We start from the raw sequence: 19,328 nt of genomic DNA on the forward strand, positions 1-19,328 counted from the left end.
CCTTCTAGAAACCGAAGGTGCCGGGGGAAGGAGCAGGCGTGCAGCAGGGAGCAGTGTCGGGGTGCTGGGTGCCTGTGCAGCTCCGGGGCTGCAGCGGGAGAGTCCTGGAGGTGATGGGAGCCGGGGCCTGGAGGGCGCAGATGTGCACTTTGGAATGGGGGATGGATGGGTCAGTGCGTGCAGGCCCGGTGTCTAAGGGACAGGGTGAACAAGACGGAAACGAGCCGTAGCCCTCCAAGCTCCAGGCAAAGGGGTCGAGAAAAGAGCCCGGGGGCTTCCTGAGGCCAGTCCCGTCACCTGGGGAGAGGCCGGAAAGTCAGCACAGAGGCAGCAGCAGGATGTGGACAGTGTCAGAGGGGGCTTGGGGGTCAAGTGAGGGGTTAGATGTGGGGTGTCAGGAAGGTATAAGGAGTCAGGCATCCCTCCGAGGCCCTGGGTTTGGGAGCTGTGGGGACTCTGAAAACTGTGCTAAGTCACTTCAGTCATAACTGACTCTTTGTGACCCCACGGACTATAGCCTGCCAGGCTCTTCTGTCCGAGGGATCCTCCAGGCAAGAATACTGGAGCAGGTTGCCATTTCTTTCTGACCCAAGGATCAAACTTGAGTCTCTATGTCTCCTATATTGGCAGGCATGTTCTTTAACACTAGTACCACCTGGGAAGCCTGGGGTGAGGGGGTACCCTGAAGCTAAAGGAGCTGGGTGCCCAGCTGGCACAGCTGGACCTGAAGCTGGGGGTGGCGGTGGAGAGGCCAGGGCAGCAGTGTGGGGACTGCGTTCTCCGTGGGTCAGCAGACAACTCAGGGTCCTGCCGGGTCCCGGTGGGAGAGCCAGGCCCAGGTCAGGGCCCCTGGTGCGTTGAGAGGTGGCTGAGGGCGGGCACTGACGCCAGGGTGGCCGCAGGACAAGGTGCAGCTGCTGCGCCTGTGGTACCATGAGAACTGCCGCGTGTTCCGCGACCGCCTGGTGAACGACGAGGACCGTGACTGGTTCGACAAGCTCCTGGAGAGCCACATGGATGAGTGGGAGGTGGGCTTTGAAGAGGTCTGCCCCTTCCAGCCCATCCTCTACGGGGACTTCATGTCGCCAGGCTCCGACGTCAAGTCCTACGAGCTCATCACCAATGAGAGGAAGGTGAGGGTCCTGCTGGGGCCCTAGCCCTGGGACCCCAGCCCTCTGTGGCCACTGCTAAGAGACCACCACCCTCTGACCAGAGGGTTGGACACTGGTCTGGAAGGCCAGCTCAGGGACTTCAGCAGTTGCCTCTCTGAGTCCCCGTCTCCTCACCTGCCAAACGGATGCAGGAGCCCCCACTTGGCCCTTTCCTGAGGGCAAGCCTGTGGTTCAGCTGGGACCAGCTCCATAACTGGGGACACACTAAGCCCGTTTGAGGGGCTGTCATCCACCCTTAGAGCTGCAGCAGGGACCCTGGGGCCACGAGTCTTGAGTCAAGACCCCAGGGTGGCAGGATGAAGCTGAGTGGGTGGGGCTCCTGGTGGTTTCTCCCCACACAGATCCTTTCTAGTTCTCAGTAGCTCCCATGGGGCCCCAGGTTGGTGCGTCCTGGGGAGCACTGGAGGCAGCAGACAGCTCTCTGAGCCCACCCTCAGGCCTCATTCACCCGGCATCTGAAGGCCCAACATCCCTCCATGCGCAGAGGAGCCAGGGAAGGGGGGGATATGCTCCCTGTCGGGGGGGACAGGGCACACAGGGACAGAAGGAGGACCCAGCTGTTCCCATTCCCCACACCCTTGCCCCCAGATGATGCAGGTGATCGAGGAGTACATGGAAGACTACAACCAGATCAACACAGCCAAGCTGAGGCTGGTGCTCTTCATGGACGCCATGAGTCATGTCTGCCGCATCAGCCGCACCCTGCGCCAGGCGCTGGGCAACGCACTCCTCCTGGGCGTGGGTGGCAGTGGCCGGAGCTCCCTCACGAGACTGGCCTCGCACATGTGAGGGCCCCCAGGCATGGTGGGCGGTGGGTAGCTTGTGGCAGACTCATGTCCATCCCTGTTCTTCCTCATGTTCCGCACTGGGGCAGACCCACTTGGCCCATGGGCTTCTAGAAGGCCTGGGCTCCAAGGAGAGGCAGCAGCAGGGCCTTGTGATGCTGCGGGGAAGGCAGCGGGTAGCTTCAGGCATCCAGGAGGGGTTCCTGGAGGAGGTGGCCATGGGCCTTCTCTCTGAATCAGAACTTGGCGGATAGAAGGAAGGGCATTCCAGGCAGAGGGAGCAACCTCAGCAAAGGTCTGGAAGCCAGAGAGCAGGTTCAGGGCCGAGGAGTCAGCAAGTCTGCCTAGGATGAGAGCAGATGGCTTAGGTGAAGCTTTAAACTCTCTACCCAAACACTTGTCTCCAGGGCTGAGTACGAGTGCTTCCAGATTGAGCTGTCTAAGAACTACGGCATGACAGAGTGGCGCGATGACGTCAAGAAGGTCTTGCTCAAGGCTGGCTTGCACAACCTGCCCATCACCTTCCTGTTCTCAGATACCCAGGTGCCACCACACGGGCAGTGCGGGGGGTCTGGGATGAGCAGGATACAACCCACCCCAGCATGCCATCCAGAATGGTGGTCAGTCCTTTGAGTCCAGGTCCCTGTTACTGGGGGTGGATCTTGGGAGGAAGGCTGGAAGAGAGGCAGGAGGTCAAACCCAGCCAGTCCGAGTGGGAGGGCGGGGGTGAACATAGATAATGGCTCTCCCCAGAGGTAAAGAAGGCCCCTGGCACCATGGCCGACCACAGGCAGAACCGCACTCACTGGTCAATGGCTTCTGACCTCAAAGACCACAGGACTGGTGCCTACAGTGCCGGGCCCATGGCTTCCTTCCTGGGGCTACTCCATCTGGAGCTCCGTAGGTGTGAAGCCTCTTCCAGGGCTGAGAAGAGGAGACGTTGTGGGTCCAGGGCCTCGAGACAGACAGGGCAGCACTTCACCCTGACTGGCATTTGGGGTTGGGCCAAAACTGAAGCCCCAGAAGGCTCCCAGCCAGCCCTGCTCTTCTCTCTGGCTCCCCTTTCGTAGTCAGGCGAGAGAGGGTGCCTTCTGGCACTGGCCAGGCCCTGGCCATATGAGATAGGCAAGGACCTGTTTCTGCCCGTGGCCTGGTTTTCTCCGGTGGATTAACTGTGAGATGTGGAGAGGCCCGGCAAGAGAGGAGGAAGACGCTGCATGTCCCACCCAGGACCCAGGCCTTTCCATAGCCAAGCACCGATGTTCAGAGTCTCTGCTGCAGGGCGGGTCTGGGTGTGAGTCCTCGACCACGACTCAGGAGGTCACCTGTGTAACCCTGGGCTTCTCTGAGCCTAGTGGCACTATCCGTGGAAGGGGTCTGCTGCTAAGATTCAGGGAGATCAGGGTCATGAAGCCCAACACCCCAGGGCCATCATCAAGGTTCATTTCCTCCACCCCGCTCTCCCCTAGATCAAGAATGAGTCCTTCCTGGAGGACATTAACAATGTCCTGAACTCGGGTGACATTCCCAACCTCTACAACATGGATGAGCAGGACCAGATCATCAATACCATGCGGCCGTACATCCAGGAGCAGGGCCTGCAGCCCACCAAGGCCAACCTCATGGCTGCCTACACTGGGCGCGTGCGCAGCAACATCCACATGGTGCTGTGCATGAGGTACCGGCGGCCGTCGCAGCCTCATGGGCCGGTGGCTGGGGCGGGGGAGCACCCGGGCCCACCACGCGGGGAAGTGGCCTGGGCCTGCCCGCCACACCACTGGGCCCAGGCTGCTCTGCTCTTGTGTCCTGGCCGACACACCGCGGGGCTGTCAAATGACCCTGGGTCCTGGGTTCCTGGGGGGCGGGGGGTGTCAGTGTCTCAGGGCCTCATTTGAGCCCCCACCCCCAGCCCCATTGGAGAGGTTTTCCGAGCTCGCCTGAGACAGTTCCCCTCCCTGGTCAACTGCTGCACCATCGACTGGTTTAATGAGTGGCCGGCAGAGGCCCTGGAATCTGTGGCCATCATGTTCCTGAGTGAGATCCCAGAGCTGGATGCCACCCCCAAAGTAATCGAAGGACTGGTAGGTATCTTGGTGAGGAGAAAGCCCGTGTGAGGAGAGACTGTGTAGATTTGGGCTTGGGGTCACCAAGGTCTGGGTGAGAGTCCCAGGTGCACCGCTTATGGGAAGTCTCTAGGCAGACAGCTTGACCTGTTTAAGCCTCAGTTTCCTCATCTGTGTAATAGGTATATCACAAGGTGATCGCGGTGATGTAGGAAACTGGACACACAGTTTCACAGTCACCATTATCTTATTCCCAGAGGGTTCCATAGCAGCTTCTCTGAAGAGCCCCCTGGTACAACCCAGAGACCACAGATGGGTGGGAGGGCTAGATATGTCTAGCCCAACCTAAGAAAGTGACGGTCACCTGAGGGCCGAGAGCTCAGATGAGCCCATCGCTGTTCAGCCATGCTGAGGCCTTGGGCCCTCCCTTCCCCATCTACACCCTCCAAGAGGGGCCTCACCTTAGGGCTTTCTGAGCGAGGCAGGTCACAGGGGCTGTGACAAGGGCGCAAGAGAGCCCTTGGGCCAAGAGCCAGGATACCTTTAGGCCCAAATTCAAAGTGAACCCTGCCCTTGGCAACTGTGTGAGCTTGAAAAAGCCTCTCGACTTCTCTGAGTCATGGGATTTTTGTCTACAGAGTGGGTGACCTTTAGCTGGAGATCACCTCCTGTGAGAGTGAGTGTGAGGGGCACCTGACTCCCTCCCCAAGCCCAGGCTCCAGTGGCTTCGAAGGCACCCTGGTGCCCCATCTCTACCAGGCTGGCATCCTCGATCTCTTTCCCCACAGATTCAAGTCTGTGTGTATATCCACCAGTCGGTGGCCAAGAAGTGTGTCGAGTATCTGGCCGAGCTGGCCCGCCACAACTATGTGACCCCCAAGAGCTACCTGGAGCTGCTCAATATCTTCTCCATCCTTGTCAGGCAGAAGAAACAGGAGCTGAAAACCGCTAAGAACCGCATGAAGAGTGGCCTCGACAAGGTGGGGCCAGGGGTGGGGGCCTCGTGGGCAACCGCTGGCTGCATGTGATTCTGCCCATTCTGTCTCGGCCCTGACTCCACATGACCCCTGTCAGCTGGCAGCCCACGGTGTTTAAATGGGTAGCCTCTTCCCTCACCGAAGGAGCCGGGCCAAGGGCAAGGCCAAAGCAGGTCACCTCGAAGACTTAGTGGCCTGCTCCCTTCCCCTGAGGCAGCCAGCCACGGCCTCTCGCCTGTGAATGAATGAGGGCAGCCCTGCAGGGCTCTCTCCCTTGTTCCCCTCTGGGCCTAGCTCTCTGGTCCCTACCACACCTGATTTCCTCTCCGTGCCCCACCCCCCGCCCCACCCTCAGCTGCTGCGCACCGCAGAGGACGTGGCCAAGATGCAGGAGGAGCTGGAGATAATGCGCCCCCTGCTGGAGGAGGCTGCCAGGGACACCACGCTCACCATGGAGCAGATCAAGGTCAGGGATGCTCCTGGGCTCCCTCCCTGATGGCTGAGCACGTCTGAGGAGGCTCGGCATCCCCACGCAGCCACGAGATCCCTAGCGGCCCGGGCTCTTGGTGCCCAGGTCCCTCATTCAGTCATGCGATTCCTCAACAAATGCTTGCTCAGAACCTACTCTATGCCGGGCACTGCCCTGGGCAGGAGATAGGGTGATGAGCATGACAGACAGATCCAAGCCCAATAGTCACAGCACAGGTTGTTGTGAGCAGGAAGGACACCACAAGCAGTGGTCCAGAGTCTGCTTGAGTCTCCCTCTGAGGCCCTCTGAGTCTACATGAGGGCCTGTGTTTAAAGGTTAGTCCTCCGATGGTGAAGAATCTGCCCGCCACGTGGGAGACCCTGGTTCTGAGGACCCTGGTTCCAAGGAAGATCCCTTGGAGAAGGGAATGGCAAGCCACTCCAGGATTCTTACCTGAAGAATTCCATGGACTCCCAGAGGACCCTGGGAGGCTATAGTCCATGGGGGTCGCTAAGAGTTGAACACAGCTGAGTAACTAACACACACACACACACACACACACACACACACACACACACCCCTCACAGTAGCCTCCGCAGATTTGCATATTCATGATGGCAGCTTTCTGGAAGAAACAATCATGTCCGGCTCTGCAAAGGCAGTGCCACTGGAAATTTTTCCAGCAGATGGAAAGAAAATGGCTTGTGGGAGGGGAGCATCTTTCTCTGTCTTGTATGGAGGTGCCCTGTGGGTTTAGGGGGTCCTGCCCCTGGGGCGGTTATGCTCAAGCACGTAAAGCCCAGAGCCCCATGCCAGGCCCACGATGAGCACTCAGGATCGGAAGGGGATGCCAGCACTCCCAGATCTCCACAGGCTGTCACAGCCAAGAGGGTCCTTGGAGAATGGGGCATCTCAACCCTCATTCCCTTCCGTCTGGGGAGACTGAGACACTGAGAGGAGAAAGGGAGGAGGGCACACCAGTCCCTGACACTGGCCACCCGTGGGGCCTCGCTGCCTCTGGTCCCTAGGTGGACACAACCATTGCTGAGGAGACCCGGAATTCAGTGCAAGCAGAGGAGATCAAGGCCAATGAGAAGGCCAGGAAGGCACAAGCTATCGCTGATGATGCCCAGAAGGACCTGGATGAGGCTCTGCCAGCCCTGGACGCAGCCCTGGCCAGCTTGCGCAACCTCAACAAGAATGATGTGACTGAGGTGGGTGGCTTGGCCCCTTCTGGGCATCTTTCCTGATGCCTCCGTGGGTTCTGGCCCATAGGCTCTCCCTCTAACATCTCGTGAGCGTCATCTGTCGAGAGGTGAGGGCAGAACTAGAGCTTGAACCCAGCTGCCTGCCCTCACCTCCTTGTATCAGCCCCGAGGACCCAGGCAGGCGCCTGAGGAAGGCTCTGGGCCCTGAGAAATGACTGTGTAAGGCCTTTTGGCCAGGCCTGGGTACATGGGGGAGCAGTAGTCACCATAGGCTAAGACAGACCTCTGGGGGTTGCCGGGCATACCAGTGGTCCGTAGCGGTAGGGACTCAGTTTGTGGGACCCACCCTGTCTGGAAGCTGTCCCTGCCTGGGGCTGCCCACTATGAGGGACCTGCCCCTTCCTGACTCTTGGCCTGGCCCCCAGGTGCGTGCCATGCAGCGGCCACCGCCAGGCGTGAAGCTGGTCATTGAAGCTGTGTGCATCATGAAGGGCATCAAGCCCAAGAAGGTCCCAGGAGAGAAGCCTGGCTCCAAGGTGGATGACTACTGGGAGCCAGGCAAGGGGCTGCTGCAGGACCCTGGCCGCTTCCTGGAGAGCCTCTTCAAGTTTGACAAGGTGCGCGTGCCAGGCACCCAGCCAGCTGGGCAGAGAGGTGGGGGGGAAGGAACTGTCCCCTCCCCCACAGAGCTGGGGCCTCCATCCCATCTCCCTCTGCCTGCAACACACATAGCCCTGTGGTCACAGAGCCGAGGGGACCAGACCCTGGCCCAGAGGAGCTCTCCAGCTGAGGGGCAGGGAGCAACAGACCCCAGTAGCAGATCGACATTGATGAATCAGGACCTGAGAAGGCCCCAGTGCCCACGATACCTTAATCACCCACAGTTACTCCAAGGCTCTGCCACCCGGAGAGTCTCTCTCCTGTCCTTTTCTCCCTACAACCCCTGTGGCCCTGGCCAAGACCTTCCCTGGCTGCTCAACTATCGCCTCTCCCTCGGTCTCAGCACCTGAGATTTAACACCTGTCTGTCTGCATTTCTCTCTCTTCCTGTCTGTCTGGGGCTCTCAGTGTCCATGGACATGTGCTCTCACGGGGATGCTTGTGGTGAGGTCCACCTGGAGCCTACAGCCCTCTTGGAGGTTTCTCTCCAGCCCACATGGGCCACCCACCACCACCATGTGTCAGTGCTGAAGCCCTGGGCACATCCCAAGGAGGGTAGAGACAATGGCCCATCTCAGCGACAGCTGGACTCCATACGGAGCTCCCCATCCATCCAATTAAGCCAAATCAGGAGGCTCACGGCCAGCGCTCAGGCTCCCTTGGTCCCAAGCTCTGACCTCTAGGAGCTCATGAACAGTACAGATTCCTGGGTTCATCCTAAACTACAGACCTGGATTCTCCTAGCACAGGTCAAGAACCCTGAAGGAGTGATGTGCTCTGGGAGTGGGGATTATTGCACTTGAACACGTGCCTGGTTGGACCTCAGAACCACTCACTCATCTCCACATGGGCCAGGAAGCAGCCCTTGTCTCTAAATGGGTTTTAACAGGGCCTGTAAGGAAACATATAAGCATCTGAATGCAGAGTTCCAAAGAATAGCAAGAAGAGATAAGAAAGCCTTTTTCAGCAATCAATGCAAAGAAATAGAGGGAAACAACAGAATGGGAAAGACTAGAGATCTCTTCAAGAAAATTAGAGATACCAAGGGAACATTTCATGCAAAAATGGGCTCGATAAAGGACAGAAATGGTCTGGACCTAACAGAAGCAGAAGATACTAAGAAGAGGTGGCAAGAATACACGGAATAACTGTACAAAAAAGATCTTCATGACCCAGATAATCATGATGATGTGATCACTAATCTAGAGCCAGACATCTTGGAATGTGAAGTCAAGTGGGCCTTAGAAGGCATCACTACGAACAAAGCTAGTGGAGGTGATGGAATTCCAGTTGAGCTGTTTCAAATCCTGAAAGATGATGCTGTGAAAGTGCTGCGCTCAATATGCCAGCAAGTTTGGAAAACTCAGCAGTGGCCATAGGACTGGAAAAGGTCAGTTTTCATTCCAATTCCAGAGAAAGGCAATGCCAAAGAATGCTCAAACTACCGCACAATTGCACTCATCTCACATGCTAGTAAAGTAATGCTCAAAATTCTCCAAGCCAGACTTCAGCAATACGTGAACTGTGAACTTCCTGATGTTCAAGCTGGTTTTAGAAAAGGCAGAGGAACCAGAGATCAAATTGCCAACATCTGCTGGATCATTGAAAAAGCAAGAGAGTTCCAGAAAAACATCTATTTCTGCTTTATTGACTATGCCAAAGCCTCTGACTGTGTGGATCAGAATAAACTATGGAAAATTCTGAGAGAGATGGGAATACCAGACCACCTAACCTGCCTCTTGAGAAATCTGTATGCAGGTCAGGAAGCAACAGTTAGAACTGGGCATGGAACAACAGACTGGTTCCAAATAGGAAAAGGAGTACGTCAAGGCTGTATATTGTCACCCTGCTTATTTAACTTATATGCAGAGTACATCATGAGAAACGCTGGATTGGAAGAAACACAAGCTGGAACCAAGACTACAGGGAGAAATATCAATCACCTCAGATATGCAGATGCCACCACCCTTATGGCAGAAAGTGAAGAGGAACTAAAGAGCCTCTTGATGAAAGTGAAAGAGGAGAGTGAAAAAGTTGGCTTAAAGCTCAACATTCAGAAAACAAAGATCATGGCATCTGGTCCCATCACTTCATGGGAAATAGATGGGGAAACAGTGGAAACAGTGTCAGACTTTATTTTTTTGGGCTCCAGAATCACTGCAGATGGTAACTGCAGCCATGAAATTAAAAGACGCTTACTCCTTGGAAGAAAAGTTATGACCAACCTAGATAGCATATTCAAAAGCAGAGACATTACTTTGCCGACTAAGGTCCGTCTAGTGAAGGCTATGGTTTTTCCTGTGGTCATGTATGGATGTGAGAGTTGGACTGTGAAGAAGGCTGAGCGCCGAAGAATTGATGTGTTTGAACTGTGGTGTTGGAGAAGATTCTTGAGAGTCCCTTGGACTGCAAGGAGATCCAACCAGTCCATTCTGAAGGAGATCAGCCCTGGGATTTCTTTGGAAGGAATGATGCTAAAGCTGAAACTCCAGTCCTTTGGCCACCTCATGCAAAGAGTTGACTCATTGGCAAAGACTCTGATGCTGGGAGGGATTGGGGGCAGGAGGAGAAGGGGACGACAGAGGATGAGATGGCTGGATGGCATCACTGACTTGATGGACGTGAGTCTGAGTGAACTCCGGGAGTTGGTGATGGACAGGGAGGCCTGGTGTGCTGCGATTCATGGGGTCGCAAAGAGTCGGACACGACTGAGCGACTGAACTGAACTGAACTGTGTATTATCAGATCTTGAGGAAGAAATAATCTGATTGTATTCTTTGAAATCCTGGGACACAGAAGTTCCTCTTCTAGCCAGCCTTTCTGGGTCGTGTTTATTCCCTAGCCTGCCCGGGGCATAGAGGCAAGAGTAGGGTGTCCCCCCACCCGCCAGAGTCCTCTCTGTCCTCCCTGGGAAGCGGCCCCAAGCCCGTGGTTTCCATCCCCAGGACAACATTGGGGAGGCAGTGATCAAAGCCATCCAGCCATACATCGACAATGAGGAGTTCCAGCCGGCCGCCATCGCCAAGGTGTCCAAGGCCTGCACCTCCATCTGCCAGTGGGTGCGCGCCATGCACAAGTACCACTTTGTGGCCAAGGCCGTGGAGCCCAAGCGGGTGAGCGCTGGGTAGACCTGGGGCTAGGGGTGGGGGCCTGGGCTCCCCCGGGGGCACCGGGAAAGTTGGCCCTGTTTCCTCTGCTTGCAGCAAGCCTTGCGGGAGGCCCAGGACGACCTGGAGGTGACACAGAGGATCCTAGAGGAGGCGAAGCAGCGCCTGCACGAGGTGGAGGACGGCATTGCCACGATGCAGGCCAAGTACCGAGAGTGCATCGCCAAGAAGGAGGAGCTGGAGCTGAAGTGTGAGCAGTGTGAGCAGCGGCTGGGCCGTGCTGACAAGGTGCGCACCCCTCTGGGGAGGGCCCGCGGGCACGGCCTGCCCCCCATGGGCTGGGGGGGGCCTGAGCAGTAGAGGGGGTGGTCCTGGGGTGGCTGTCCCTTCCCTCTCCCTGGCTACCTTGGTCAGGGGGACTGCACCAGGCAGGGACATCCAGGGCCAGCCTCCCAGAGCCCACCCCACGGGCTATCCCTGCAGCTCATCAACGGGCTGTCAGACGAGCGGGTGCGCTGGCAGGAGACAGTGGAGAACCTGGAGCACATGCTGGACAGCATCTTCGGGGACGTGCTGGTGGCCGCCGGCTTTGTGGCCTACCTGGGTCCCTTCACGGTGAGGACCTCCCCAGCCCTGCCGTGAGGCCTCACTTCCATAAGCGGTAGCCTGAGGGTGGCTCTTCTCTCACACACTTTTTCAGCAAACTTTTTTTTTAGACGTCCTGTCTGTGCCAGGTGCTGTTCTGGGCATTGGGGAAATGGCAGCTCCCAAAACAGAAATCCTGCGTTGCGGGGCTGGCGTTTCTAGCCAGAAGGCTGAGCTCGTGCTTCTGGGCTTGCTGTGCACCTCTCCCTCAGTCCTCACAGCTGCCCCTACGGGTGGGCACTGTTGTCATTCCCCCCGGTTTCCCTGGGAAGGGGCTGAGAGGTGGGGAGGCCGAGGATGTTCCCCACGGTGGGGCTAGGGCTCAGGCCTCTGGCTCTGCGCGGACCCCTCTGCGCAGCTGCGAGTGCTGGGGGCAGGGGAAGTGGGAGGGCATCGTGGCTGTCTCGGCGGGGTAGCTCAGAGTCTGGTGTCTCTCCAGGGCCAGTACCGCACGGTGCTGTACGACAGCTGGGTCAAGCAGCTCGTGGCCCACCATGTCCCACACACCGCCGAGCCCACGCTGATTGGGACGCTGGGGAACCCCGTGAAGATCCGCTCCTGGCAGGTGCCCACCCTGGGGGGCTGGAGCAGCTGGGCTGGGTCTGCAGCGTGCTCTGGGCTGGGCCAGGAGGCCCCTGCCTGCCTCCCACCCTCTCTCCTGGGTCTGCTTAGAGATGCCTTCCCTGAAGCTGCCTGGGGCCGGTCAGAAGCTGGTGGGCAGGAGAGGAGAAAGCTGAGTGGCACAGGTGCTGGCTGACTGCAGGCAGAGAGGTCAAAGGGTGCTTGTGAGAGCTGGGCGGGGTAAGAGAGCAATGTCCAGGGCGCGGGGTTAAGAGAGCGTGTCTGAGCTATAGACTGCGGAGGACAGGTAGAGTTGACCCAGGGAGAGAGAACCAAGAGGCAGTAGGCACAGGCCGAGCGTGGACACAGGCTGGACGCGCCAATGGGCTCCAATGGCTTGTGAAGATGGTCTGACTCAGCTAGGACTCAACAGGCAAAGAAACGAGAGGCCCAGCGAAGGAGGGTGTCGGGAGTCAGCCCATAGCAGGGAGGCAGGTCCTGAGGGCTGAGACCTCGTGCGCTGCCCTCCGCCCTCAAGAGGATGCAGTAAGGGGAAGGGGACACAGCCTGCTTGTGTGAGCCTCCCCCAGACCCAGCCTGGTCCCCCACAGATCGCTGGCCTCCCCAACGACACCCTGTCAGTGGAGAATGGGGTCATCAACCAGTTCTCCCAGCGCTGGACCCACTTCATTGACCCTCAGGGCCAGGCCAACAAATGGATCAAGAACATGGTGAGCCTACCCCGCCACCACCCCATCCAGTAGGCCTTAGTAGCTGCATGGGCAGTAGCTGAGCCTCAGGCCAGCTCTCAGCCCACACGGACCCTTCCCCGCTCCCCCAACTCCGTGCCCCCAGGAGAAGGACAATGGGCTGGATGTGTTCAAGCTGAGCGACCGCGACTTCCTGCGCAGCATGGAGAATGCCATTCGCTTTGGCAAGCCCTGCCTCCTGGAGAATGTGGGCGAGGAGCTGGATCCCGCCCTGGAGCCTGTGCTGCTGAAGCAGGTGGGCCTGCGGGTGTGGGGGCGGCCCAGACACGGGCGAGGGCGGCCCCCTCCCCCTGCCTCACTGGCAGGGCCCCAGGCCACAGCGCTTACCCGTCCCACCTGCTGCAGACCTATAAGCAACAGGGGAACACGGTGCTGAAGCTGGGGGACACGGTGATCCCCTACCACGAGGACTTCAAGATGTACATTACCACCAAGCTGCCCAACCCCCACTACACACCCGAGATCTCCACCAAACTCACCCTCATCAATTTCACCCTGTCACCCAGGTAAGCGTCTGGCCCCCAGCCCCCCGAGCATCAGCTCTGCCTGGGCCTGCCTGGCTGCCCCTCTCCCACCCCTAGACTGAGACTCAGGGATTTTCCCCCTGGGAGACCCCACCAGCTTCCTTGCCAGCTGTCTGCATTTCAGGTCATTCCAGCCCTTCCACCAATGCCCCTTACTTCCACTGTTCCCACCTAAGAACCAATGCTTCCCCCATTCCCCCAGTTCATCCTGATCCCAGTCTGGAGCCCCTCTCCCAGCCTCCCTGGGTACCGCTAGCCCACCTCATCCGGATGCCCTTTCCCCACAGCCCTTGCTGGGCCCTTGTGCGCTCACCCCAGCGCTGCCCTGGAGCCCCGAGGGGGCCATACTCTGACTCCCTGCACCCAAGCCCTGTTTCTTGCCCTTGCTGCCCTACACCCAGGCGCTGCAGCTTTTGCCAGCCACCCACACAGAGTGCTAAGGCCTCCCTGACAGTGGCCACTGTGAACCTCTCCACGGATCAGGGGGTGAAAACTCCCTTAAGGCCTGGTCCTCCCTATCACCCATACCCTCCTCCTGCTGAGAGGGAGTTTCTCAGAGACCCCAGCAGCTCCCACATTCAATTGCCTGGCCCCTCCTGGGACTCCAGGCTCCCACCTGAGGTCTCACTGAGAACTGATCACTTTGGATCCAGGCTCTGCCTTAGCCCTGCAGCTGGAAGCTGAGGTCAGACCTCCCAGGCTGACACCAGCAGAGATGCTGTGCTCTTTGGAGCCCCAGGAGCATAGGTAGGCAGGCGAGCAGGCTCGAGGCTGGCCATCCAGGGCTCACCAGGTGCTACAGACATAATGTCTCCTGCCCCTGGCAGCGGCCTAGAGGACCAGCTGCTGGGCCAGGTCGTGGCTGAGGAGCGGCCCGACCTGGAGGAAGCCAAGAACCAGCTAATTGTCAGTAACGCCAAGATGCGCCAGGAGCTGAAGGACATTGAAGACCAGATCCTGTACCGCCTCAGCTCCTCCGAGGGCAACCCCGTGGATGACATGGAGCTCATCAAGGTGCTGGAGGCTTCCAAGATGAAGGCTGCCGAGATCCAGGTCCACAACTACCCACCCGCCCCTGCCCGCCTCTCCCCGCCTGCCCCAGGCCTGCCCACATCACCACCCTCTTCTGCCTGCTGCTCTTTGCCAGCCTACCTGGGCCTGACAAGCAGCCCCCTACTGCACCCCCAGGCCAAGGTCAGGATTGCAGAACAGACAGAGAAGGACATTGACCTCACGCGCATGGAGTACATTCCTGTGGCCGTCCGCACCCAGATCCTCTTCTTCTGCGTGTCCGACCTGGCCAGCGTGGACCCCATGTACCAGTACTCCCTCGAGTGGTTTCTCAACATCTTCCTCTCGGGCATCGCCAACTCAGAGAGGGCAGGTAACCCTGGCACAGATGCACATGTTGACCCAAACAACCAGGCTTCACCCTGGCACAGAGATGACACCCCTGGATGCATTTCCATAGCAGGCACACACATGTAGACGCACACCCAGGTTCACTGGCACACACCCTCATCAGACTCACCCTACATACGAACACATACCCCACTCCTAGCCTCCTCGGAGCAAATGCCCCAAGGGGGTGTGCCCAGACTGCTCCTTTGGCTGCTGGGGAGACTGGCGGGGCTGGGCTGTGCCCCAGGGATCTTTCTTCTCTGCCCCCCAACCCGGTCCCCACACTGCCATCACCCCTCTGCCCTGCAGACAACCTGAAGAAGCGCATTGCCAACATCAACCACTACCTGACCTACAACCTCTACAGCAATGTCTGCCGCAGCCTCTTCGAGAAGCACAAGCTGATGTTCGCCTTCCTGCTGTGTGCCCGCATCATGATGAACGAGGGCAAGATCAACCAGGTGCGTGGCAGAGAGGCAGCTGCGGCCCGGTCAAGGACAGGTGGCCTGAGGGGTTGTCCCGTGGCCGAGCTGCGAGAACAGGATAGAAGGACAGGGCACATCAGGCAGGAGGGTACAGCAAGGGCAGGTGGGCAGAGGCCTCCGGAAACAGTTATTTGCATGAAACAGCCAGGAGGCCCCGGGTTAACTGTGACCCAACAGGTCCTGGAACACTCAGCACCTTGAGAGTACTAGTGAGCAGAGACCGTCCTGAGCCTCCCAGCTCACGGTCTCATGAGTGCCAGGGACTTCGTGATGCGTTGGGAAGCATTGAGAGTGACCTCCTCCACTGCTTGAGCCCTCGCTGTGTGCCAGGTGCTGGGCTCACAACAACCCTCCGACCTACCCCTGTGAAACCCCTGGGATGCAGAGTTCTGATTCTTCCTACTTTCCAAGTGAGGAAACAGAGGCTCAGAGAGCTCAAATCTTTTGCCTCATGTCACACAGCCAGGGGAAAGGGAAAGAGGAAACACTAACCCAGACCTGTCGGACTACCACCCCGAGTTTTCTGGCTGAGGATGGCAGAGGAGGCTCTGCTGGGTGGGGCACCGGACCCATGGCTCAGGGCCCGGGCGCTCGCCGCCTCTGTCCCTTACCAGAACGAGTGGCGCTACCTCCTGTCCGGAGGCTCTGTCTCGGTCACGAGTGAGAACCCTGCCCCAGACTGGCTGACAGACCGGGCCTGGAGAGACATCCAGGCGCTCTCCAACCTGCCAGCCTTCTCCTCCTTTGTCCATGATTTCGTGAAGCACCTGCCGGAATTCCGGGCCATCTTTGACAGCCATGAGCCCCACCGGTGAGCTGGGGCCTGGGGCACAGCAGGGCGGGTGCATCCAGGGAGTGAGACCCAGGTGCAGGCTTGCCCTGGGCCTTCTCTGAGGGGCCGCCCAGGGCTGCCCCGCAGCTGTGACGACATCTCTCCCATGCCCCCGGCCACGCGCCCCTGGACACCACCTTCTCCCTGCTGTCCGGCCTCCCCGCCACAAGCAGAGAAGCTGTGGCCAGGCTCCTACCACAGGTCAGCTCTCAGGGGGACGTGGGCACTGTTGCAGGGAGCCCTTGCCTGGCATCTGGGACCAATACCTGGACCAGTTCCAGAAGCTGTTGGTTCTCCGCTGCCTACGTGGGGACAAGGTGACCAACGCCATGCAGGACTTCGTGGCCGCCAACCTGGAGCCGCGTTTCATTGAGCCCCAGGCAAGTGCTGTCAGCCAGCGCCTGGGCTAATCGCCCCCTGGGACCAGGGTCCTGGCTGCACCTGCATGGACCCCTTGGCAGCCTTGGTCAGGCCAGGATCCTTAGCCACCACATGAGGCTCTGAGAGGTTCCAAGTCCCCTCAGGAAGCCCCTTGGGGACCACTCTGGGGGCCCCAGGAGCCCCCTCTCTCGCCCTGGTGGCCTGCCCCTGAGGAGCAGCTCTCGGCGACCCCAGCATCTCTCTGCCCTGCAGACAGCCAACCTGTCACTGGTGTTCAAAGACTCCAATTCCACCACCCCCCTCATCTTCGTGCTGTCACCGGGCACCGACCCCGCCGCTGACCTCTACAAATTTGCCGAAGAAATGAAGTTCTCCAAGAAGCTCTCTGCCATCTCCCTGGGCCAGGGCCAGGTCAGGGCAGGCGGGTGGTGGAGAAGGAGGGAGCCGGTGGGCTGGGCCAGCGGGTCCCGCATCACTCGGCGCTCCTGTCCCCACAGGGCCCCCGGGCGGAAGCCATGATGCGCAGCTCCACAGAGAGGGGCAAGTGGGTCTTCTTTCAGAACTGCCACCTGGCACCGAGCTGGATGCCGGTGCTGGAGCGCCTCATTGAGCATATCAACCCTGACAAGGTACACCAAGGGGGCACCACTGCCTTCATCCCGGACGGGTGACGCTCAAGCAGCTCACCCCACAGTGGGCACTCAGCAAGTGACACGGGTAACATGCATCAGCTGGATTATTCTTCCCAGCGGCCCCTCAAGTTACTGCCACCAGTGACTTGCCCAAGGCCACCCAGCACAGAGGTGACCCTGGGACTTGCCGAAGCCCATGTTCCTAACCAGTGGTCCATCCCAGGGGTAGACTCAGGCTGAGGGTGGCCCAGGATCCTGGGGTGGCCGCCGTATGGGTCTCAGGGCTCACGTGGAGCGTGGCCTCCAGGTGCACCGGGACTTCCGCCTGTGGCTCACCAGCCTGCCTAGCAACAAGTTCCCAGTGTCCATCCTACAGAACGGCTCCAAAATGACCATTGAGCCACCGCGCGGGGTCAAGGCCAACCTGCTCAAGTCTTACAGCAGCCTCAGCGATGAGTTCCTCAACTCCTGTCACAAGGTGAGACATGCTTGGCACAGGACCGCCCCCCACCACTCCCTTTTCAACCCCACCCTTCATGCCCCTCCTCCCCTCCCCCACCTCCGGCAGGCGATGGAGTTCAAGTGCCTGCTGCTGTCTCTGTGTCTCTTCCACGGGAATGCCCTGGAGCGGCGCAAGTTTGGGCCCCTGGGCTTCAACATCCCCTACGAGTTCACAGACGGGGACCTCCGCATCTGCATCAGCCAGCTCAAGATGTTCCTGGACGAGTATGACCACATCCCCTACAAGGTGGGCTGGGCTCCGGCTGGGGGCGGGGAGCTGGGCGCCTGGGGGCCTGACCCACCCAGCCCATTGTTGTTCAGTCGCTCAGTCGCCTCTGACTCTGCGACACCATGGACCGCAGCACGCCAGGTCTCCCTGTCCTTCACCATCTCCCAGAGGTTGCTCAAACTCATGTCCATTGAGTCAGTGATGCCAACCAACCATCTTATCCTCTGTCGTCCCCTTCTCCTCCTGCCCTCAATCCTTCCCAGCATCAGGGTCTTTTCTAATGAGTCAGCTCTTCTCATCAGGTGGCCAAAGTATTGGAGCTTCAGCTTCAGCATCAGTCCTTCCAATGAATATTCAGGACTGATTTCCTTTAGGATGGACTGGTTGGATCTCCTTGCAGTCCAAGGGACTCTCAAGGGTCTTCTCCAACACCAAAGCTCAAAACCCACCCCACAGGTCCTCAAGTACACGGCAGGGGAGATCAACTACGGGGGCCGCGTCACTGACGACTGGGACCGCCGCTGTGTCATGAACATCCTAGAGGACTTCTACAGCCCTGCTGTGCTCTTCCCGGATCATAGCTACAGCGCCTCAGGCGTTTACCACCAGATCCAGCCCACCTACGACCTCAACGTGAGCACACAGCAGGGCTGTGCTCGAGGCGGCCTGCTGGGTGGGGGTCCTGGGGTGCCGTGGACATCTGGGTGCTGGGAGACGTGGCCCCTACCAGCCAGTCACTCTCTTTCATGGATTGATCCATCCCACAAGGATAGCCCTGGAGCTCGGGTTCTGTGGGGAGAGGCCCAGTCCTGCCTCTCAGCCCCTGCCTGCGAGTAATTACGCTTCGAGGCAGGAGGGTGGCTCCTCTGAGGCTGCCAGGCGAGGCAGTAAAGGTCACCAGCCCAGACCACACAGTCAGGGAAGGCTCCTGAGGACATGATGCTTCAGCTAAGATATGTGCGGGGCAGCCAGGGTCTAGGTAGAGAACCCCAGCGTGTGGGCCAGAAGCATAAAGGGCCTGCAAAGGAGGGGCTGTGACAGGGTTGAGCCGCTGAATGAAGAAGCAGGGAGTGAGGTATCAGGGAGAAGTGGGCTGGAAGGGAGCAGAGCCCATGGAGTCCCGAGGGTAAGAGGGGGATATGTAAAGGTTGCAACCAGAGATGACGAGTACAGGGTGTGCTTGCTTGGAGGGCCATCCTGCAGGCTGGGGGTAGAGCAGGGGAGGGGCTTCAGTCGCAGCCCTCCTCCCCCCACAGGGCTACCTCTCCTACATCAAGAGCCTTCCACTCAACGACATGCCAGAGATCTTTGGCCTGCATGACAATGCCAATATCACCTTCGCCCAGAACGAGACCTATACCCTGCTTGGCACCATCGTCCAACTACAACCCAAATCCTCCTCTGCAGGTGGCAAGAGCCGGGAGGAGGTCAGTGGCAGCAGGGAAGGGGCCCACCCAATGCAGGACCAGTCTCCTGTCCACCATCCTGCCTACTCCGCTGAATGAGGGAGCTCTGTGCCTGTAGACTCCTACACGGGCTAATGGGGGCCACCCCTGATCCCTTTGTGTCTCTCTGCCCCCACAGATAGTGGAGGACGTGGCCCAAAACATTCTGATCAAGGTGCCTGAGCCTGTCAACTTGCAGCAGGTCATGACCAAGTACCCTGTGCTGTATGAAGAGTCAATGAACACGGTGCTAGCACAGGAGGTCATTCGGTAATCCCCCGCTAGCCCCAGCTCTGAGTCAGCGGGCCCCTGGGCTGGAGAGAAATGATAGCAAAGGCTACCATGGGCCAGGAGCCATGCAAGGTGCTATAAACTCAACCTCTAACTCAGCTATATTATTCCCATTTCACAGATGAGTAAACCAAGGCCCCAGCAGGTTAAGGGATCTAAGGTCATATATTTACTAACAGCTAGGGCTGGGA

General features: G+C 58.8%; 1 protein-coding gene across 1 annotated transcript in view; it reads left to right on the plus strand.

The window, feature by feature from the left end:
- DNAH1 (dynein axonemal heavy chain 1) overlaps positions 1-19,328 on the plus strand; it is a 79,029-nt gene that overhangs the window by 58,018 nt on the left and 1,683 nt on the right. The window contains exons 47-74 of the mRNA XM_052639227.1: positions 903-1,133; positions 1,761-1,957; positions 2,365-2,500; positions 3,427-3,635; positions 3,867-4,038; positions 4,809-5,000; positions 5,353-5,463; positions 6,495-6,680; positions 7,100-7,291; positions 10,279-10,446; positions 10,537-10,728; positions 10,924-11,055; positions 11,525-11,650; positions 12,258-12,377; positions 12,502-12,651; positions 12,762-12,922; positions 13,768-13,993; positions 14,129-14,324; positions 14,651-14,802; positions 15,441-15,637; positions 15,894-16,038; positions 16,292-16,450; positions 16,537-16,668; positions 16,979-17,149; positions 17,240-17,419; positions 17,858-18,034; positions 18,658-18,828; positions 18,986-19,116. Of these exons, the coding sequence (XP_052495187.1) occupies positions 903-1,133; positions 1,761-1,957; positions 2,365-2,500; positions 3,427-3,635; positions 3,867-4,038; positions 4,809-5,000; positions 5,353-5,463; positions 6,495-6,680; positions 7,100-7,291; positions 10,279-10,446; positions 10,537-10,728; positions 10,924-11,055; positions 11,525-11,650; positions 12,258-12,377; positions 12,502-12,651; positions 12,762-12,922; positions 13,768-13,993; positions 14,129-14,324; positions 14,651-14,802; positions 15,441-15,637; positions 15,894-16,038; positions 16,292-16,450; positions 16,537-16,668; positions 16,979-17,149; positions 17,240-17,419; positions 17,858-18,034; positions 18,658-18,828; positions 18,986-19,116 (4,712 nt within the window). The remainder of the gene's footprint in view (positions 1-902; positions 1,134-1,760; positions 1,958-2,364; positions 2,501-3,426; positions 3,636-3,866; positions 4,039-4,808; positions 5,001-5,352; positions 5,464-6,494; positions 6,681-7,099; positions 7,292-10,278; positions 10,447-10,536; positions 10,729-10,923; positions 11,056-11,524; positions 11,651-12,257; positions 12,378-12,501; positions 12,652-12,761; positions 12,923-13,767; positions 13,994-14,128; positions 14,325-14,650; positions 14,803-15,440; positions 15,638-15,893; positions 16,039-16,291; positions 16,451-16,536; positions 16,669-16,978; positions 17,150-17,239; positions 17,420-17,857; positions 18,035-18,657; positions 18,829-18,985; positions 19,117-19,328) is intronic.

The sequence above is a fragment of the Budorcas taxicolor genome, chromosome 1, assembly GCF_023091745.1.
Source record: "Budorcas taxicolor isolate Tak-1 chromosome 1, Takin1.1, whole genome shotgun sequence".
Taxonomy (NCBI): Eukaryota; Metazoa; Chordata; class Mammalia; order Artiodactyla; family Bovidae; genus Budorcas; species Budorcas taxicolor.